Here is a 19,633-nt window from a genome sequence, read left to right on the forward strand (position 1 = left end):
AATCCAGTCTATACTGGTACCAAATGTTTATTTCTAGGTCTTAAAAAATTAGATAGTAAAAGTGAAAAAATGTGATCTGCATGCAGTTTATCCTATCTGTGAGTTATCTGCGTGTCAAGAACATTTGCAAACTTCGTTAATATAAATAAGGAAGGGATCAGAGAATTTACTCCGGAAGAACATAGCATCAAAATCGGACTGTGATGATTAGACATGATAAAATAAGCTAGATGAGGAGCAAAGGGAGGATCTTGTAGGTTTGCCCTTGCTTTTGCTAGAGTTACTAATTTGGATGTGGAAAACGCAGGGCAACCTGGAAAGACAAGAACTAAATTAGCTTCCCAGGTGTTGTCACTTTTAATGCCTGACAGATGATACTGAAAAGTCAGGTTAAAGAGTGCACGGCCTCTCAGAGCACAGTGCTTGCCACGGGACAGCTGCTTCCTGCTGACTGAGAACGAGGGAAGACGGTCCATCGTCCTGGGATCCACAGGCTGCCCTGGTTACCATTAAGACTCCAGCAACGTGTGCCACCTGCAGACCTGCAGCCCCTTTGACTCCTTCATCTCCTGCCAATGACTTTGCTCTTCTCCTCCGCTGCTGTTCTGCCCCATGGAGATCCAGCCAATCATCTCTTTGCGCTTCATGCTGCGTTTGTTGTATATGGAGATCATTAGCGTGACATCGGAGAGCTGGAAGAGGGCAACCTGGAAGATGAAAGTTTCCTTGTAGACAGGATTGGGCTGCCCTCGACGGATGGAGGTCTTGCAGCGAGACATCTCCTGGCCCACAGAGTTGAGCAGGCAAAGCTTCCCATAGGTATCTAGGACAAAACACAGGAAATAAAACGTTTGGCGCAGTTAAAAGATTAAATGAAAGCCCCAAGTAGTCAAAAATCACCCAAAAAACTCCGGGCAGAGCAGCTTTGTCTGGTTGGACAAACCAGACAAACTACCTCATCCGTAGGGTGAAGAGTAGTAGATGAGAGTAACCCTTGGACTTCCTCACATCCAGCTGGGCAGAAGAACAGAAGAAAGTCAATGTGTGTTTCAGACCATGCTCTTGGAAACAAAAACAACAGGAGAACTGGTTTTCAAATCCACGAAACCTAAGGCTAACTGAATCGATGAGCATCTCCATGGATTCTTCATGTCAAACAGTGTGTCTGCACCTTTCATTCCTCTCCCTCACAACAAAGCTTTGGAGCTGTCTTACCAGGGCTGCCCTTGGCTGCACTTGCCCCTTCATCACTTTCCTTTGGAAAAAAAAAAAAGCCTCTCTAACTTCATTATTTGAAACAGCACACAAAAATGGTCCCAAAAAAGAGGGAGTGAAATGATTTCATCTCACATGATGGTTTCAAGACCTGTTTCAAATTTTCACCCTTTTTTTTTTTTTTTTTTTTGTTAAGGTCAATTTTACTCATAATTTGAGTGAATGCAAAGAGTAAAAATGATAAGCAGAAATAGGGAAGGTGTGGCCTTCAATATTCAATATTCAATTCAATATTTCCATAAGTTCACCCTTAAAACTCTTCCTGCCTCCCATGCTAATGATCCCATATCTGGTACGTGTTGCCTAATGCTGTGTCCCAGGCAGAGCCCTGTGCTCCCCCTGCTCCACAGACCCAGCTCAGTGCGATCTTTCGCCTTGCTCTGCAATCAGTGGTAGCAGATCGCTTGGCAAGAAAAACTCCTCTCCTAACCTCTCTGCAAATCTGTGCCCGGGCTTCTGCAAGTGATTATTATTTCAGAGTGTGCTGAAGATAGGAAATAAATAACAAGCTACAGTCTCTTATCTACAGCATGTCTATCCTCTTGCGTTCCCATTTGATGTGCTATTTTACGCACTTATCTGCTGAGCGACACAAGGTGTGAAATTACACTTCAGGTGTGAAAACACTTCTGTGTCTGCAAAGCAAGGCTCTCCGCTCCTCAAACTGTTCCACTGAAAAAGCTGTCAGGAGACTGACAATCGAGGAGCAAATTGTGAGCATGCACAGCTGTACAGCTATCGAGTTTCTGTGGAGAAAGTTCAGTCCAATCATTAGCTAGCGGTGCCAATTTGGCTCCCAGCATAACACTGGAGATGAGTAGATCCTGCCAACAAAGACCTACTCGTTAGACAAGCAAGCAGAGTTCTGACGTGTGATAGTTTGCTGATTGTAGCTGGGAAGGAACGAGCTGCTTTGCTAAGAGGTGCTTCACTGAGAGGCAGACTAATTCCCACAGTAATATTCAATTTCGGTGACGCTGAGGGATTGAATTCTCTAACAACTTCAGATCCATCAGAAACAAAACCTGCAAGACAGAACTCTCTGCTCTAACTCAGGGTGAAACCGAGCAGGTTAACTACCAGATGCAATGTCTTGCAGTACTTGTAGAGATGTCACTTTGCTTTGCACTGACTATTAAAGATAAATGGGGGGTAGAGGGCTGTTTTCTTTTTCCTCTCTATTCTGTTCACCCTCATTTGTGAGGGGGGAATTTCCAAATAGCTACAAATTCAGCCAGACTTATTTTTCAACACAAGCAAGCAGTAAGTAGGACAATTCCCTGTTTAAATTTCGAAATGTATTTTCTTTAAAAATTGAAATCTCACACTTACATAATTTCAGCACATTTTCCAAACCAATCCAGTGTGCAGGCAGAATGCTGAAGAGACTCATTTCTGCTGGCATGAAAGAGAGGAGAGCGCTGGGACACAGGAAGTCATGGAGACGAGACCCTCTTTGCTCCCTGCCCAATGTCTCCATCTTTCTGTAGATAATCCTTGGTGTCACACCCCCTTCCCCACCACACTGTGAGAACTGCTTTTTTGAGGGTGAGGGAATCTCAGTAAACCTTTCTATCATCCTCCCTTCTTACTGCCAGCACTGTCAGCCCAGGTGGGATTCATCACACCTAACTTCAGGCACAAACATTTCAGCAGACCCCTATAGAGTCAACCAAGTTACAGCCAATTCTGCCAAAGAGACATATGGCATAGTTCAGCAGCAGTGTAGCAGACAGTGTGGCTACTAGAGATGATGTACGTTTCAACACAAAAGCAAGTGCCACAGCTTAAATCTCACAGGATGCTGTTCCAGAATGTCCCCGTTAATTTTCCAGGTAAAGAATACATTGGTTCCTTGCGGCTGAATTCTAGGATCCACGCCCTCAACCTCTGCAAGCAGGGAATAACATAACTGGTTTTAAGACAACTGAGCACTGCACAGCTGATGACTTAAACCAAGCAAAATCAAAATCAGAATCAGAAAATTAGGCTTCATACATGTCAAATTCTGCTACATAATTCTTCAGAAAGATCCCCTCTGAGCAGTACTGATGCTGCTCTTCTACACATCATATGGATAAGGTGAGAACATGTAAGCTAGAAGGAGAATAAGCTCTGTGCAGAGCTAATACCAGGAGCTTTATTTATTCCTGTGTAAACACAAGAGCAAAACCATTGCAAGAGACAACAGTAGGCTGCTAACTCTTCTCAGATTTATTCCACTGGGTATATTTTACCAGCTGAAAGAATTGAGCTAGCCTGAACAGAAATAAAGGAGTAGGTGTGGATAATATATTTAGCATGTGAAATTCACTTTGCAGAGCTGGTACATCTGAAGCAGAGCTGATATTCTGCTTCACTAACTACATTTTAAGATTGTAGCTTGCTTGCCCTCACTGCATTGTGCTCCTTTCAGCACCTTCTTAGGTGTCTCATTAGAAAACACTTTCTAGCTCTCCTTGTGATCCACTTTGGTCCTCTGAGCTAGAAAGCTTTCCCCTTAGGTTGGTTTTGACAAAAAAAAATCCATTCCTGGACACATGGTGAGATTAGTGGAACTAGAGCAAGCATGAATCTGCCAATTCGTTGAGGAATGTATGTGTGAGAGCATCTATTCATTATGAAGGCAAACATTTTCCATCTAATTACATGCTCAGATTCAGTAACAGCCTCATTACTGCGGTATCTCAGCACTTTACACTCTTCTGTATATTTACTTTCACATCAGCTCTGTCATGCACAAAAGGAGAAGAGAGATCAGGCTTCCTTTAAAATACCAAAGAGCTTGCTTTCTCTTCAGGCACCTATCTCTGACAGAAAGAGCCAGACCTCTTAATAGCTGGGAGTGGATGAGATTGTAACAGGAGTCTGCGAAGAAGCAGGAACAAAGCTGCATTTTGCCAAGACCAATTTTAGCACCACATCCACCTGAGGAAGTTCTTGCTATGGATCATTTTTACTTTCAAGTCGTCTTTCATCCCTAGGATGAGTGGAGTGAACAGTGATCACGTGCACAAAATATCAGTGCCTCTGCATTTAATACCAGAGTGAAAAGCACTAAATTAAGGAGCACCGCAAGAAGCCAGACACATTTTGGGCTGGCGCTGCGTATTACTCCAGAGGTTTGGCCAAACATCTTCTCATGCAGACTGCTCTGTCTCCGTCAACAGCGCCCCAACCATAAAACACCTCTTGAGAGCTCATCTGCAAAGGCAATCAGTTTATCCGTGATTCTTCTAATGACCCATTTCTGTCATCATCCTTCCAAGGGAACTAACCGATAATGACAACTCAGGGGAATAATCAACTATAATTTATATGCTCCTGCTTTCGGAGCACGGAGCACAGTGCAAGCTCTGCTTTCACTTATCCTAAGCTCCACCATTATTAATAACACTGACCCAGGAACAAAAACACTGCAGTATGAAAGGGTCTGACTCCCTGCTTGAATTTATATTTAGGAAGAAAATAAACAACCAAAGCCTCCTGACCTCTCAGACTGTGGACTGCAGGGTACACCCCATGGAGAGTAGTAAGGACTCTCCCAGCCTCACTCCAGGCAAGCTTTTCATTCAACTCATTTCCAAAACCAGTATAACCATGCCAGTGTGCTGCAATCCAGACTAATATGTAGTCATAACCTCAAGCTGTCAGAGTTCAAGAAGCATTTGGACAATGCTCTCAGACACAGGGTTAGGATTTTGCATGGCCCCCCGTGGAGCAAGGGGTTGGACTCGATCTCCCTTCCAGCTCAGAATAGTCTTTGATTCTATGATACTGTGCTGAGTAGAGAAAGCTGCATAGGTGTTTCCACTAGCTCCAACTGACCTGTCAGTTCAGAAGGCTCTCTCCATTAGTGCGTGGCGTTACCTCCCCATGATGTCACCCTGGGGCAGAGACCACTGAGCCTGGATCACTGCAGCTGTACCAGGAAAGAGCATGGAGGATAGTCAGACTCCAGCTTTTTTTCCCCAGTCCCACACTGTGAACATCTACATTAGGCCAGAGGCAGCTTGTGGCCTACTCTATTTACTATACAAGCACTGAGATCTGCCTACTACGTTGCTGAGGAGCCAGATTTCTTTCCCCATTCCCACTGAGTCTCTGCCACTCAGGTCTGCACTGCCGTGGCTGGCAGCTCTCCCGCACGAAGCTGGGATCTGGCAGCCTTCCTTGCAATGCGTGAGTCACTGGGGAACCAGCAACACCTTTCATGTAAAAGGCAGCAGAAAGGAGAGCACTGTTCCCTGGAAGGGAATTGCCAGCATAAATGGCTTGTTTGGTGCGAGTGGAAGGGCTGCAGAGGGGCAGGAGGTAGGGCTCCCTGCAAGCAAGGTCCCTCAGAAAGGAAAGCTGCTTCCAAACAGCCTCTGAGCTCAGAACCTGGGTGATCCTAAGTGCTGACACAATCCTTACGGTCCAGCAAAGGGGTTTCACAGAGCCAGCCCCAAGCTAGGACACATGTTGTCTGTGGAGCCAGCAGCCACCTCCCCGACCCTGAGAAGATGCAGCTTCTGTGCTTATGCACCTGAAGTGCAACACAGGCACCTCTCCAGATGTTCAGGATGCTACCTCTAGTAAGGGCATTTTCAACACTTCTTACAATGCACAGTATGCTTTATGCATTGCTGCTGCCTTGGAGAGAATGGGAACTCTAAATTAGAGTGTATCATGAATGCCCAGCTTCTCAGCAATGGGAGCAGTAGTTCTGCTGCAGCATGCAGTAAGGATGCTTAAGTTTGGCTGTTCTCACCTCCAGCAATGGTGCCCACAGGCACGGCTTTATTATACAGCCTGTCATCAGATCTGCAAATGCTGCTCTGTGGAGTTACTGTTGATTTACATTAAACATTCAGCTCCAACTGAAATTTGGAATTAGCAGAATTCTACCATGGGAGCAATTGCTTTGTCTTCTGCTTATTTTGGGAGGGGGAAGAAAAGATTTTTCTTCTTGTTCACAGCTATGGGGGAGCAGGAGAGGCATCACCATACACTCAGCTTCAAATGTATCCCTCTGGTTCAGAAACATCTTCACTTTACATATAGCAATGTAATACCATCACAGACTTTTAGAAATACAAAACTATTCAATGTGACAGCAGATAACTGCATGTGCAAGATATCACAGGATGTTTAATTATTATGGAACATCTACCTCAAAAATCTCACTACTGCTCCTTACAAGTCCATTACTACATGCCTTGATTTTCAGTGCCAGGTCTCACGTGCCTCACATAGAAGAGCTGTACCAAGTCAGACCACCCAATATCACCTACCTTAGTAAGTCTACACAGAAACAGCATAAACTGATCCTCCCCCAAACACTCTCCCAAACTCCAGTGATCTGTGACTCAAGAACTTCCTTAGTCAGAGGCAATCTTTGTATTGCTTTGGTTCTCAGACTATTTTTCTTCATGGATTTATCCTGCTGAACTCAAGAGAGTTGTACCCACAGTATTCTGCAGTTAGGCACACGGTAGTGTGGGTATGCATGGTGTGAAGAGCACTCTCCTCCTCAGAGCCTGCTACCTCCTACCTTCATTTTAAGACTGTTTATTTTTTTTAATCAGGAGAGACAATGAATATTTGTTGCCAGCTCACCTTCGCAACACTTAGGATTTCACAGACTGCCACTAAATACTCTCCCTTCTCCCATTTGTTGCAGCACCACTGGGAGTCCAGGTTATCCAGTTGCAGCTTGCTGGAAGCTGTTCCCATGCTCCTGAGTATCTCTGTCATTCAACACTGCATCTCTCCAATCCTTCCAATATTCTACTTGAATGGAGGGAGCCAGAACTGTGTATGGTATTCATTATGCAGGCACTCGGATATTTACAATCAAATACAGATTTTTCCTTTTCTTTTCTATATAATACACATTTGACTTTTTTTTCCTCAGAATATATTTCCTATAAGCCTAATATCTCACTCCCAAGCGGCTCTGAGTCCACCCATGTTAAGTCTGAATTTCACAACACCATACCTTACATTTATCCACACTTCATCTCCCACACCAGTGTCCAGCTGCTCATTATTGAGACATCCTTCTGGGACTCCATACAGCTGGCCTCATCTTCACTGCTCCAAACAAAGCTTTCTCAGTGTATCTTAAGCTGATTCAAGACATACTCAAGGACAGACAATGAGAAGATGCAGAATTGGTTTTGTACAAGCTTACTCTGACCAACTGGCAAGTACTCAGCACTGAATAGTTGCCCGAACAACTCTACTGGACCCTCCGGACTGAGTGCACCCCAGCTAATCCTGGTACAAATCCCCCTCTTATTGGTGATGAGATAGGAGCATGAATTACAAAGCTTTAGGAGCTCAAGCAAGCTCCCTCTTCAGTGCCAGACACATTGGTTATTTTTTAAATTCAGTTTCCTGGCTTTAGTCACATCAATTAAAGAAATTAACCTGCCTTAGTCCTCTGGGATAATAACTTTCTTCACAAATAAGTTGATTAAAAAAAAAAACAACACTAATATCTTTCAAGTTCTCTAGTACCTGACCAAGAAATACCACCTAAGGACTCTAATTCTCCTACCAGAGCATCTTCTGTATTCCTTGGTGTTGTTATCTGGAACTCAGGCATACATAGATTTTTACTTCAAGAATTTCTCCTCTTCCCAATAGAAATTTCATAGCTTGTTCTTTCTCCCTCCTGTCTTCCCCAGAGTTAAGTGTTATTGTACTTGCTTAATGGGGTTAATATGCTACTGATATAATAATGATCATGTATGAATGTAATTATTATGTGTGATTAATTCTGCAGTTGCCAAAAAGCTTGGAGGACTATTCTTAGACAAGGGAATATCTTTTTACAATAGCCCTTCTCAAATCGCATTACATACAGACATAAACCCCAACATAAAAGTGAAAGAGGAAAAAGCAAAGGCTGGATTAGAGGAAAGAGAGCTGCACCCAGAGCAGCTGATGAAGGTTAAGCACCATGTGGGGAGAGACCGTCCCTCCACTGTGTGTTTATACACTGACTAATGACCCCTATGATCACTACAATCCCATATTACTACTGTAACATGCAAACAATCTGTAACCAGTTACAGATTTTTAAAGATGTGTCTGCCAGCACTGCACACTTCTCTTGCTACTTTCTTTATAATAAATAGTCTTTAAAGGAACACGCTGGGGTTTGGTCTTCTGAGACCAAGATGCAAATCTCTATGAAATGATAAAACAGGTGAACGGCTGGAACAAGAACCAAAGAGAATGAGGTGAACAATACATATGTCACTGAGTGTTAAAATACCTGGGCTGCTCACATTTGACAAATCTCTAGATGCTTTTCTGCACGAGGCTTTTTGGCAGATGCTACCAATTTACAGTGGAGTGCTGCTACCATATAGTCCAATGCTGCTACCACTCTCCTGAGTGCTTTTAAGTGCTCAGAGTGATAATGGACGTATTCACATGGTTAGGAACTGTGGACTCAGACCTGCAGCTCCACACGTTTCCCAGAACAATGCCTGAATTTTTATCCTTGACCAAGCTGTCCTTACATTTCACATATGTGATTAGAAGACTGCCTGGAAGATGTAAGTGCCTGTAAACTGCCCAGCTGTTCCCTAACCCAGCTATTACCCATGTAAGCACCCATGATTTTGATATCTGACTTAGTTCAACCCTCTGCATCCCATAAGATGTGCCAAGGAAAAAAGGAGAGAGATGCACAATCTCCTAACTCCAGCACTCCTTTCGCCCTCCAGAAATTACTTGTCACCTCTGCAGTCTCTAACGCCTTGAATCACCAGCTCCCTCTTCTGCACAGTAAAAACCCTGTGCAAGGATGCCGAGGGAGCATGCACACACACTGCAGAAAATGTTGAGCTCACCTGTGCAAGACCCCAGGTGGCAGAGAAAAGGGTCAAGGTGGGAAAAGAGCACAACTGGAGAATTTGCAATAATGTAAGATGCTCCTGTCATTCCCCATAGCTGCAGCAGTAAGCAGCAGACAATGCGAAATGCACTGGGCTACAAGTGGACCACACAAGGGTACTGTATGGGCTCTGTGCATGCAGGGGTGGAAACGGAGATGGATTCTGCCCACAGACTCTCAGTCTTACAATAAATAACTGTCAACCGTAGCAGCTTGAGCTTGGTATTTAAATGCCTTGAATCACTGTTACGTCTGAAATCCCCATGATACTTTGAAGAAGTAAATCATTCTCTAGATAGGATGCATACGAGAAAACACAAGGGCTATCTATTGAGCATCTCACTCAGGCAGCATGTTTCAGACACAGACAATCAGACCTCACAGCACTCCTCTGCAGTGTCTGCAGGAGTTATCAGTGAAATGCTACTCCAGCATGTGAGACAAGTGCTGGCTTTCTTCCTTCTTTCAAGCTTTTTTTCCATTTCTGCTTCACTGGGTCTTCCTCTTCGCATTCATCATGCTGCTGGGCACTTTGCAGGCGCAGAAGTGCAATGCAGAATGCAGAAAAATACACTGAGTAAGAGCAGATAGTGATAGATTCAGAACCTCTCTGTAATAACTGATGAATTTCACCTAACAGCAGACCTAACACAGAGACACTGCAGGCTTGATAATGCTGTAGTTGATCTGCGTATAGAACGGATGCAAAGGACAAACTCAAGATGGCCTTAATATCAAAGATAGGAAAAAATTGTTATTTTTCCACTGTCAGGAATATTAGTTTGGGTGGCTGACAGAGGACTTTGGCTAGTTTATCTGACTGATTTAACAAGGCTTATCTGAAGCCCCACAGACACAGAAAGCAGAAAATTCAGACAGAATTTAAAACAGAAACTCCTGCAAAGATTGCCTTCTTTCCTCACACACTGGACCTGTTCTCTTCTTATCAATAAATACACATAATGCTTATCAGCTTTAAAGATGCTGTCAACCAGCCTACTGTTTTTCTGTGTGCCCATCAGCTGAAAAGCTGAATGGAACATCTCACCAGGGCAGGTAACCCATGCTGATAGCAAACTTACGTGCACACGGTTAATCTGCCAAACCCCATCCAAGAGGCCCAGAACAGACACAATTCCCCAGCACCCAGACAATGAATTAAAGGGTTGCTCAACTTGCTGCAACATGCAGTGCTATCCCATAAGCACCCAGAAAGACATTCTTCACAATAATACCAACAAATGCCAGTCATTTGACCATTATATTGTAGGTAGAAAACTGGACACCAATTATTCAAGTTCTTTGCAGTGCAAGCATTTCATTTGCTGGGAAAGTGTGGGGCAGTACAGCTTCTTGACTCAGCTAGATACAAGACTTTTGCAGGGCTTGATATAGAAATAGAAGTGCTGCATAATCCTGCCCTTCAGGCAGTTATGTGACAAACCTCCAAGACCATAGGCAGATGTGTGAAAACACAGCAGAAAAACCACAGCAAATTAACTTGGACCTGTACTGGGTCTACTTTTATTTAAGAATGAAAGTAGAATTAGCCTACCTTTCCTTTAAACTGGCTAGAACCACTCTGACTTGATACTTTTATTAAAACACAAATGCAAACCGTACCATTTCTTCAAGTAAATCCCATGGAGATCTACCATGTTGTCACAGCTAATGAAACTAACTGGGGCTGCACAGACTGAGGCCAAGTGTTTCACTGTTGCACAGACTCGCCCTTAATTCTTGAAGGACTGGCTGTCCACATGGTCAAATTACTTCTGGAGTACACTGAAGTACTGATGTAGTTCAGTCAAAACTTAAGCTTTCATGTCTGCATTCTGAAGTATTACACAAATATTTGCTAGCTCTGGGACAATCAGCACAGCATCTTGCAAAAGCAATCTAAGCATTCTGCAAGATGAAGATACTACATCAAATGCAGTGAGTGCCAGAAGCTGTCAAAGGTTGTTACCTCTGACACACACACAACTAGATCCCAAAAAACAAACACAGCAGCAAACAAAAAATGCTACTCCAAATTGCCATTCGCTGCTGGTTTCAGCCAGCAGGCAATAGAACAATATGAGATGAACACAGAGCTGCCATTCAAACCCTGAGTGAGAGGCACAAACCAAAACCACTGTGTTTGCATGACCCCATCTATATCACAGACATTAGCACCATCCATCCACTAACTTTGTAAAGTACTAACTACAGCTCCAGCACTAACAAAATCTACTGCAATGCAATTTTCACTTTTTCCTTTGAGTTATGGAGGAAGGGAGCTCAACTGATGAGATACAGGAGAAAAACTTTGTTTTTTCTTTCTACAAAAGACTTTTTTGTGTGGCTACGAAGAATTCAGAATGGCAAGATCCCCAAAGAGCCAAAGAGCCAGGTCACCCAGAGCCCAGCCCACAGCAAGGAGACTGAAAGTACAACCCTTGGAAAGGGCCATCTAACAGCACCAAACAGGGCCTCTGCATAGAACCATTAGAGAATCATAGAATTGCTCAGGTTGGAAAAGACCTTCATGATCATCAAGTCCAACAACAACCTAACCATACTACCCTAACTCTAACAACCTCTCACTAAATCATGTCCCTGAGCACCACATCCAGATCATTTTTAAACACATCCAGGGATGGTGACTCAACCACCTCCCTGGGGAGCCTATTCCAATGCTTAACTACCCTTTCTGTAAAGAAGTTTTTCCTAATATCCAGCCTAAACTTATACTGTCACAACTTGAGGCCATTTCCCCTTGTCCTGTCACCAGTGAGAAGAGACCAACCCCACTCTTGCTGCAATCACCTTTCAAGTATTTGAAGAGAGCAATAAGGTCTCCTCTCAGCCTCCTTTTCCCCAGACTAAACAGCCCCAATTCCTTCAGTCTCTCCTCATGTGGCATCTTCTCCAAGTTTGTCACAAGCCTTGTTGCCCTTCTTTGGACCTGCTCCAGCACTTCAGTGTCCTTTCTGTACTGACATGCATGTCACACGGCAACATACAATCACTTGAAAAGTGCTCCTTTCTTTGTATGAATTTGCTAAGAATTACCCTGTGCTTTGGGTGTCAGAGCAATTCTGCCATAATCAGATGTTGTAAAGGTCTATGCAATAAAAGAGGCACTATGATATTACTGTTCTGTCAGCTGCGTCTTCATATGATTGCATCCACTTACACTGCAAAGTTTACCAGCACACACATTTGAAATAATGCTTTTAATTTTCAATCAGATACTCTCTGTAAGGAAATGACATAATTGAATATCCAGGGGAAGAAAATAAAAAGCAAATTTTGACTCCGTGGTGTTATTTAATAGCAGTGAAAGTACTTACCAGGTGGCCTATTAATTGCGAGGTTTCGGAAATGACTGCCTTTGATCATCTCCACTGACAGCCGCCCCGTAGTTGCATTGTATGACAAGCCCACGAGCAGCTCTGGCACCCCTCCATGCGACAGGGACTGTGTTGAAGAAGCGCTATCACTGTGAGAGATTGCTGACAGACTAAGCTGAGAGTCTGCACTCTGCAGGGAAAGAGCACTGAAAGTCTCATCAGAATGTTTACCACCACCCTCCCTTTGGTTTATATTTTGTGGCCTTGTTTAGTAAGATCACGCTTATGAAATGGCAGTGACTAAGAATGAATTACGATACGGCACAGAAAGAATGAAAGCATCACCTTTACAAAAACATATCTCTGAACCTTCTCTTTAAAGATGAGGAACTCTGTGCAACATGTTATTACTAGTGCAAATCAAAGCCTCCGAGATAAGCATACATCGCGATGCATTAGAAGCACAGTAAATCTCCTTAAAAATGGCTTTTGGATGAAATGCACCTTGCACAGTTTGGATTACTTTTGGTCACGTACTATATTTTCTAAATTTCCTTCCTTGAACCACAATGTACACTCTATCCCCTTCTCACCCAGTGTATCATCTTTCATTCATTTTCTGTGCATCACCTCTTACTGAGCTTCTTGTAGGCAGTGAATCATGTCAGAGCTCCTCTGCACAAGTTGATCGGCGTAGCCATACAACTGTGATGTGCATGGAAGGCTATGAAGCAGCACAGCCATTTCTTCCTCCCATGACCTACCTCTCCAGTCTGCCATGCAAAGGAACATCAGTAAGTATTTCTGGTAACATGGAAACTGCTCAGTGCAAAGATCCACAAGCTTGGAGTTAACACCAAATGAGGTAGCCTTCAAATTGGCAGTAATACAGCTCCATCAGCATAACGGTGCACAAGAACTACTGTTCTTGTTGAAATTAAGCCAATTAGTCTTGGAGATTCCAGGACTCAAGCTACAGGTTCTGCGTAGCCTATTAATAATGTGCACTTCTGTGTAGGAAGGACATGCTGCCTTCTCTCCCTTAATGCAAACTGTGGTAGTGACTGCAGGACAGATCCACTATTTGCATTCTGTCAGTCCTGAATTAAAGATATTAAGTACAGCCAATCCCCATTCACCAAAGGAACAATTTTATGGACTCCAAATTTCCTTCCTCAAACTTACGGTCAAATTACTCCTTGGCTCCAAGACCAACGTCACCTTCACATCCCCTTCCTGGCTGATGTTGCTCAGGTAGAACAACTGCTCTCCCATCATCTTCTCTCCAATCACCTTGTGCACAGCATAGAGGCGGAAACGGACAGCATGGCCACCTAACTCATGTGGCTCCAGCTTACTAAAGGTGATATTATCCTTGAACATGGGGATGGGTCCTCGCTGAACACTTGTCTTACCCCTCTGTTTCTTGCTAGGCATCAATACTGTGTGCACTTGCCAAGTGTTCACACCACTGCGGTCTTTGTCTGGGATGTCCCTGGCCTCCAAGACAGTAACTACGAGCTTTTGACTTGAGGCTTTATAACTGAAAATGACATCAAGATCACCGCATTTACAAACGGGCTGATGAGCACTGTGATGAGCTGGTTCATTGTTCACCTCATCAGCCTCCTGCAAAGAGAAGGAAGAAAAAAAACCTTCACTGGAGTTCAACTGCCTCTGTGATCCCAACTCTATTTAAAAAATGTTGATGACCTCACTTGTGCTTGCAACCTAGGCAGTTTCTCTGGAAAATAAGGACCCCACTTCTTCCTCAGAGGCCAATGCTAGTTAATTGCCTGATTCTGTGTAATATTCCCCATACAATCTAGTAAGCAACAGCACTTGTTGAAACATTTCCAACAAAGAATTTCATCAATATTTAAATGTTTAGCAAAAGACCGCTAATTTAGCAAAAAATTGTACACAGGGGAAAAACTAGTCCAAAAGTTGGGGTTTCTCACTTCATTTCATTCACACTTATTTTGAGGCATTAATAAAACTTTTGGTTTCATTTGGTTAAAAATGTTGCAACCTATTACTTGAATGTACATGGACTTATTTATTCATTTTACATTACTGAAATAAAAAAAAAATTCAATCAAACCTGATAACTTCTTGGGCATTTTGTTCTGTAGGATAATCAAACCTTTAAGCATTGTGTTCACTTTGATGGGAAGGGAAATCAAAATATCCAAATTTGTTGCAGAATGGAAATTCCATTTCTACATGCTACTCTATCTCTCAGTATTTTTCCCACAGCTAAAGCAATCATAATCAAGAGAAACTGTCTGATTAAATACATATTGATCCTTTATTCATTTTTTAAGTCTCCCAAGAGATGCATCTGTACCTTCTGTCTAGTATGGATACTAAAATGTTCAGATTAAAAATTCAAAACAGAAAACAAAAGTGTGCAGACCAGTTCACGCGCAATCTTTTATCTACTTTTAAAGCAAGAGTCATCTTGATAGAAGAAAATAAAAAACACAGATGCTCACCTTACCTTTTGATGAGTGGGCGTGCGCCTTTCTGTTCAAAAGTGCTCGTTATCTCAGAGCTAGAATGTGCTTCAAGTGATAAAGGGGTTGCTATAGTGATCAATGATTTGTATTTAAACATGAGTATACACTGTACTAGGGAAAGATTTCCAGTTAATAGCCTGAAGGTGAATTAAGGCCTGTCACTAGCAGTCTGAGTCACCCTCCTCCTCAAACATTTATCTTCCTTTGCATTTCAAGTAACGCTTCTTCTCAACATAGGAATCTTATTGTTTAGAGTACAGCTGATGGGCCATAAGACTTCTGATGTAATTCCCTTGAGAAGTTTCTAGGGTAGGCTGTCTCAAACAAGACCTCAAACAAATCTCAAAACTGACATCTACTTCCTGTTAGTCTACTTTTCAAGTGTTCAGATTCATCTGCCATGATGTTCAGAGCTCCAGCTTCTCATATTTGTATCGATGTTAGAGAGATTCACAGATCTGGATTCAGAAGTCCATTTCTGTACAATGATGGAGATCTGCTGTCATACATCTTGCAGCAGTAATGCCAAAGAGAGAAGTGTCATCTCTTGGTCAGTACACAGAATGACGTGCTTGCCCGTAAACATGCCTTTCCGTATGAGCAGCAGGTTTCAAAGGCAAAAACACAAGGCAGGCCAGGTTGCCAGGAGAGAATGTGATGTTATGCAGATGTAAGTGCTGCTATGTAGCTGTCAAAGTTATTTCTGTCTGTTTGTTGAAATAATATTTAAGAAGGAAATGTAATGGAACTGCACTTGATTCGCTTTTCTCTTTGCAAGTTCATCCCTCCTCACTTTCATCTGTGCATTTGCTGTTAAGGAGATGGAATCAAGACACAATTGAGAACTGCTACCAAAGTGTAGAGAAAACTATACTTGCAGCATAACTGCTTTCATCTACATGGCTGAGCAGAAGATGTGAACACCCATGCATCATCATAAGCCCACAGGTAGAAAAAGCCAAGAGATACTTTCCTGCCCCAACCCGGCTGAGTGTCTCATCTTCTGGCTGCCTGAAAAGCAGACTGTAGGTCAGGTATTCAGTCTTACATAAAATGGTTAAAAAGGTTAAAAATGGTAAAAAATGGTTAAAACACAAGGGGGTTCAGATTGCATACCAGAAGGTGACTGGGCATGGCACAGGCTTCCCTGGGCAACGGACATGGCCTCAAGCTGCTGGAGCTCGAGAAGCATCTGGGCAACACACTCAGACACAGGGTTTGGATTTGAGGTGGTCCTGCTGCATGGAGCCAGGAGTTGGACTTGATGGCCCTTATGGGTCCCTTCCAACTCAGGATACTCTATGATTCTATGAAATCTTGAATCTATTACAATAGCTGTGGCCATATCCACTGCAAAGAAAACTGCTTACATTGGAGGAAGGGAGGAAAAGAGAAATGCCAGACTGTGGCACTTGGGCTGATGCCTTCAGAGAGATCTGTGCTATCTGGCACTCACTGTGGGTTTTCAGCCCACAAAGCTTTCAGATGCTTAATCTTCTTTCTGCAGAAGTCTTAACAAAACAGCCACTGGCTTCTGGAACTCCGCTTAGGGCCGGGAGTGTTTTGTGAATGTACTGGCTACACAAATGGTTAAACTGGAATCCAAGGAGTGCAGAACCTCACATGAATTTATTTTTTCCCTCTTCCCAGCACTGTTGTTGTGATGCCAACCCAGTTATACTATATGTGTAACCCAGTCACTCAGGACAGAGCCAACATCCATTTCACTAAGTAAAAGAAGTCCATTTCTGCTAGGGAAACCTGTGAGAGCAGCTAATTATGGACGAGGCTTCAAATGGTACTTGTGGTTCCACTGTAGGGGCATAAAATTATCATTTTTGTCTCTAAAGAGAGGTGCTTTGAATGGAGCATAATAGCACTTGAACATTTCTGGCATGTCAGAACATTTAGTTCCTGCAATAAAAAGTCTTTCATTAATCCACACAATACCTTTGGATGAGAAGCTGCTCACAGAAGATAAACTGGGACTTGGGGATACGTGCCCCCTGATGCTATAATCACTGTTTGCATTTTTAAAATCTACATACCAGAAGTAAATCAAGAGATGTATTCCAAAGAAATTCAAGTGGAGGACATTTGAGACACTGCAGCAGACATGTACCAAGGGAATATTTGTCAAATGCAAAGGAGAAATGAGCCTCAGATGAGCAGACAAACACAGCATGTCAGGCACACAGCGAAGAGAGGTCAAAGCTGCCACTGCTCAGAGTTCCTGTGTGTTGTATAGTACTCTGTGGGACTGGTTGTGCAGCAAACCAAAATGCTATTCAAAATGTCCTTTAAGGCTGGAGCTTGGGAGCTGAGGAGTGGCTCTCCATCTCTTTAACCAGTTGCATGCTCTGAGGAAAGGAACCCTTTTCTTAAAGCCTTGTTGCTCCAAGTATGGAAGCATTAATTTCCACAGCTGAAGAGCAGTCTCCTTTAACTCGGGAAGAAGACGTGACCTTTGTGCTGTTCTTTCAATAAGCCTGATGCAGGCTGATATTTTTTCAGAAATTAAATCTTGTGGTAAAATAATAAGAAAATCAAACACATCACGCAGGAAGAATGTGAGAGACAAGGAGGTTGCTAAGTCATCAGACATTCACAACGTCTTAAATTCTAATGTTTTCCTGAGGCTTCAAAACAAAGGAGTAGAACTAAGGGAAAGCCAAAGAGCTCTCTACCCTTGTGCCCCCTCTTACCTTGGAAAGATGCCCATTTTCAATGGGGACCACAATGATGGTCACTTTAGCAAGTCCCAGACACCCCGCCAGTTGCCTCCAGCTTTCCAGATGCTGTCCAAATTATAGAAACCACCAGTACCATTCAAAATCTTACATCATATGTAATAAATGACAGTTCACTGTACCTCAGGGCTCCAAGCTGATGAGCTGTCAGTAGCATCATTTCCTTCAAATCCCTGGTTGTTAAAAGCTGCCTCCAATTCCAAACATCCTTCTGCGGCTTGCTGGCTGAAGCCATCAGCAGTGCTGGACTCCATCCTAGGCCCTGAATGCTTCCCAGCACTCATGCACTCCGTTGTTCTTGAATCAACAGATATATGGTCATTTCCATGACAGGACAGGTTGTCTTGGTAACTCAGTTGGCTTAGTCCATCCAGATCTAACAATTTTCAGTAAGAAAACAATTTCAGAGGGATTAGAATGAATTCCTTGCCCTCTCTCTCCCAAAACATCTCTCTCTTATTATTATTTTTTTTTTTTTGTCCGTGCCACTGTATGGCAGAGGCAGCTTCCCTTAGGAGCACTGCAGCACAGCACTAGCAATAAATCTGGTACGTATCAGCTTTGATGGAGTGGACATGGCCGCTCCTCACTCTCCACATCCTGAACAGAGAAACCAGCTTCTTTTTCTTGAAGAGGTTAACCACAAAATGCAATCAAAGGACTGCCTTGGGTGTTCTAGTGCCTTGGTGCTACTTCGTGGCCCCCAAGCTTACATGAAAACACAGATTGGACAAATGGCAGCACAGGATAGGCAGGAACAGGTATCAGCAACATCCTTTCACTCAGGAGAAAGAGGAAAAGGCAGAAGCCAGCACGGCTAAGGGGATGGTGCTGGTAAGAAAAGGAGTTTTGCAGAGGTAAAAGTACCACCACGACCCCATTGCTCATCCCTGAGAGCTTAGGAGATGCATTCCCTAACTTCCTTGCCTACTTTTGTTAGTTTTAATTCATCTGGTCGTTAACATTTACTTTATGGTCTAAAGGAAAGTTTATAAACGAGAACAAAACGGTCTCATTTTGTGCAAATCACAACAGGTTCCTCCTCTGTGCCATCAAAACCTGTGTTTTGAACACAGAGCACTTTATTCCAAGACATCAAGGAGAGCACTCTGTGTGGAGTGACACAGGTAATTACACGGGCAGGAACACAGATGAAAATAACATTGTGATTTGGCCTTGAATGTGTTCTGCAAATACTTGCAGAAGAAAACCTTTCTCCTTCCAATGAACGTGATGCCAAGCCTTGCTTTAGAAACACGAAGAGCCAGGTTCTGCCTCTATTGCTTTCAAGTAAGCTAGGAGCAGTTACAGTGAATGGGAAAAAGCTGCACTTCCAGACAGATGATGAAAGCAATTGGAACAGATTCAAAAATACTTGGAATTTAAATGTTTGTTCTCATGAACAATATTTTTTTCAAATTTGTCCTCCAACTCAAATCTTTAAATAATAGTAATAACTACCGCATTAAATAGAAAACAATTACTCTGTTTTGGTTTAGATTAACCAACATTTTCATTCTCTCCACATCCCACTGTCTGGAACAAAAAGTCCAAACCCTTATGAGTAGAAATTCAATGCTTGGCCCTCAGAACAAATATACTGTTAGTGATTCATATCAGCCCCACAAAAACAAAACAATCAAACAGAATGGAGAATAATGACTCTGGAACCATTTCTTGGAGGCGGGCAGAAGCCCTTGTCTCCCTTCTTGGCTGCTCTTTCCATTAATAACTAGGAGAACTTGTTCCTTTCCATCTGCCCATGAAGGGTCTCACCTGCTCCCTCCCAGCAAAACGCCTCAAGCATGGGCACTTCAACAGAGCAGTCTGAGAGCACCTCACAGTTTTATA

The 19,633-nt window shown here is 43.0% G+C and overlaps 1 protein-coding gene across 1 annotated transcript in view; it reads right to left on the minus strand.

The window, feature by feature from the left end:
* Positions 1-509: 509 nt before the first annotated feature.
* The window catches only part of SYT16 (synaptotagmin 16), a gene marked incomplete at both ends in the record, with an annotated part of 36,880 nt that continues 17,756 nt past the window's right edge, over positions 510-19,633 (minus strand). Inside the window, 4 exons of the mRNA XM_079537096.1 lie at positions 510-823; positions 12,511-12,700; positions 13,696-14,139; positions 17,905-18,158. Coding sequence (XP_079393222.1) covers positions 510-823; positions 12,511-12,700; positions 13,696-14,139; positions 17,905-18,158 — 1,202 coding nt within the window. The remainder of the gene's footprint in view (positions 824-12,510; positions 12,701-13,695; positions 14,140-17,904; positions 18,159-19,633) is intronic.

This window comes from Tetrao urogallus (assembly GCF_951394365.1).
Source record: "Tetrao urogallus genome assembly, chromosome: 6".
NCBI classification, from domain to species: Eukaryota; Metazoa; Chordata; class Aves; order Galliformes; family Phasianidae; genus Tetrao; species Tetrao urogallus.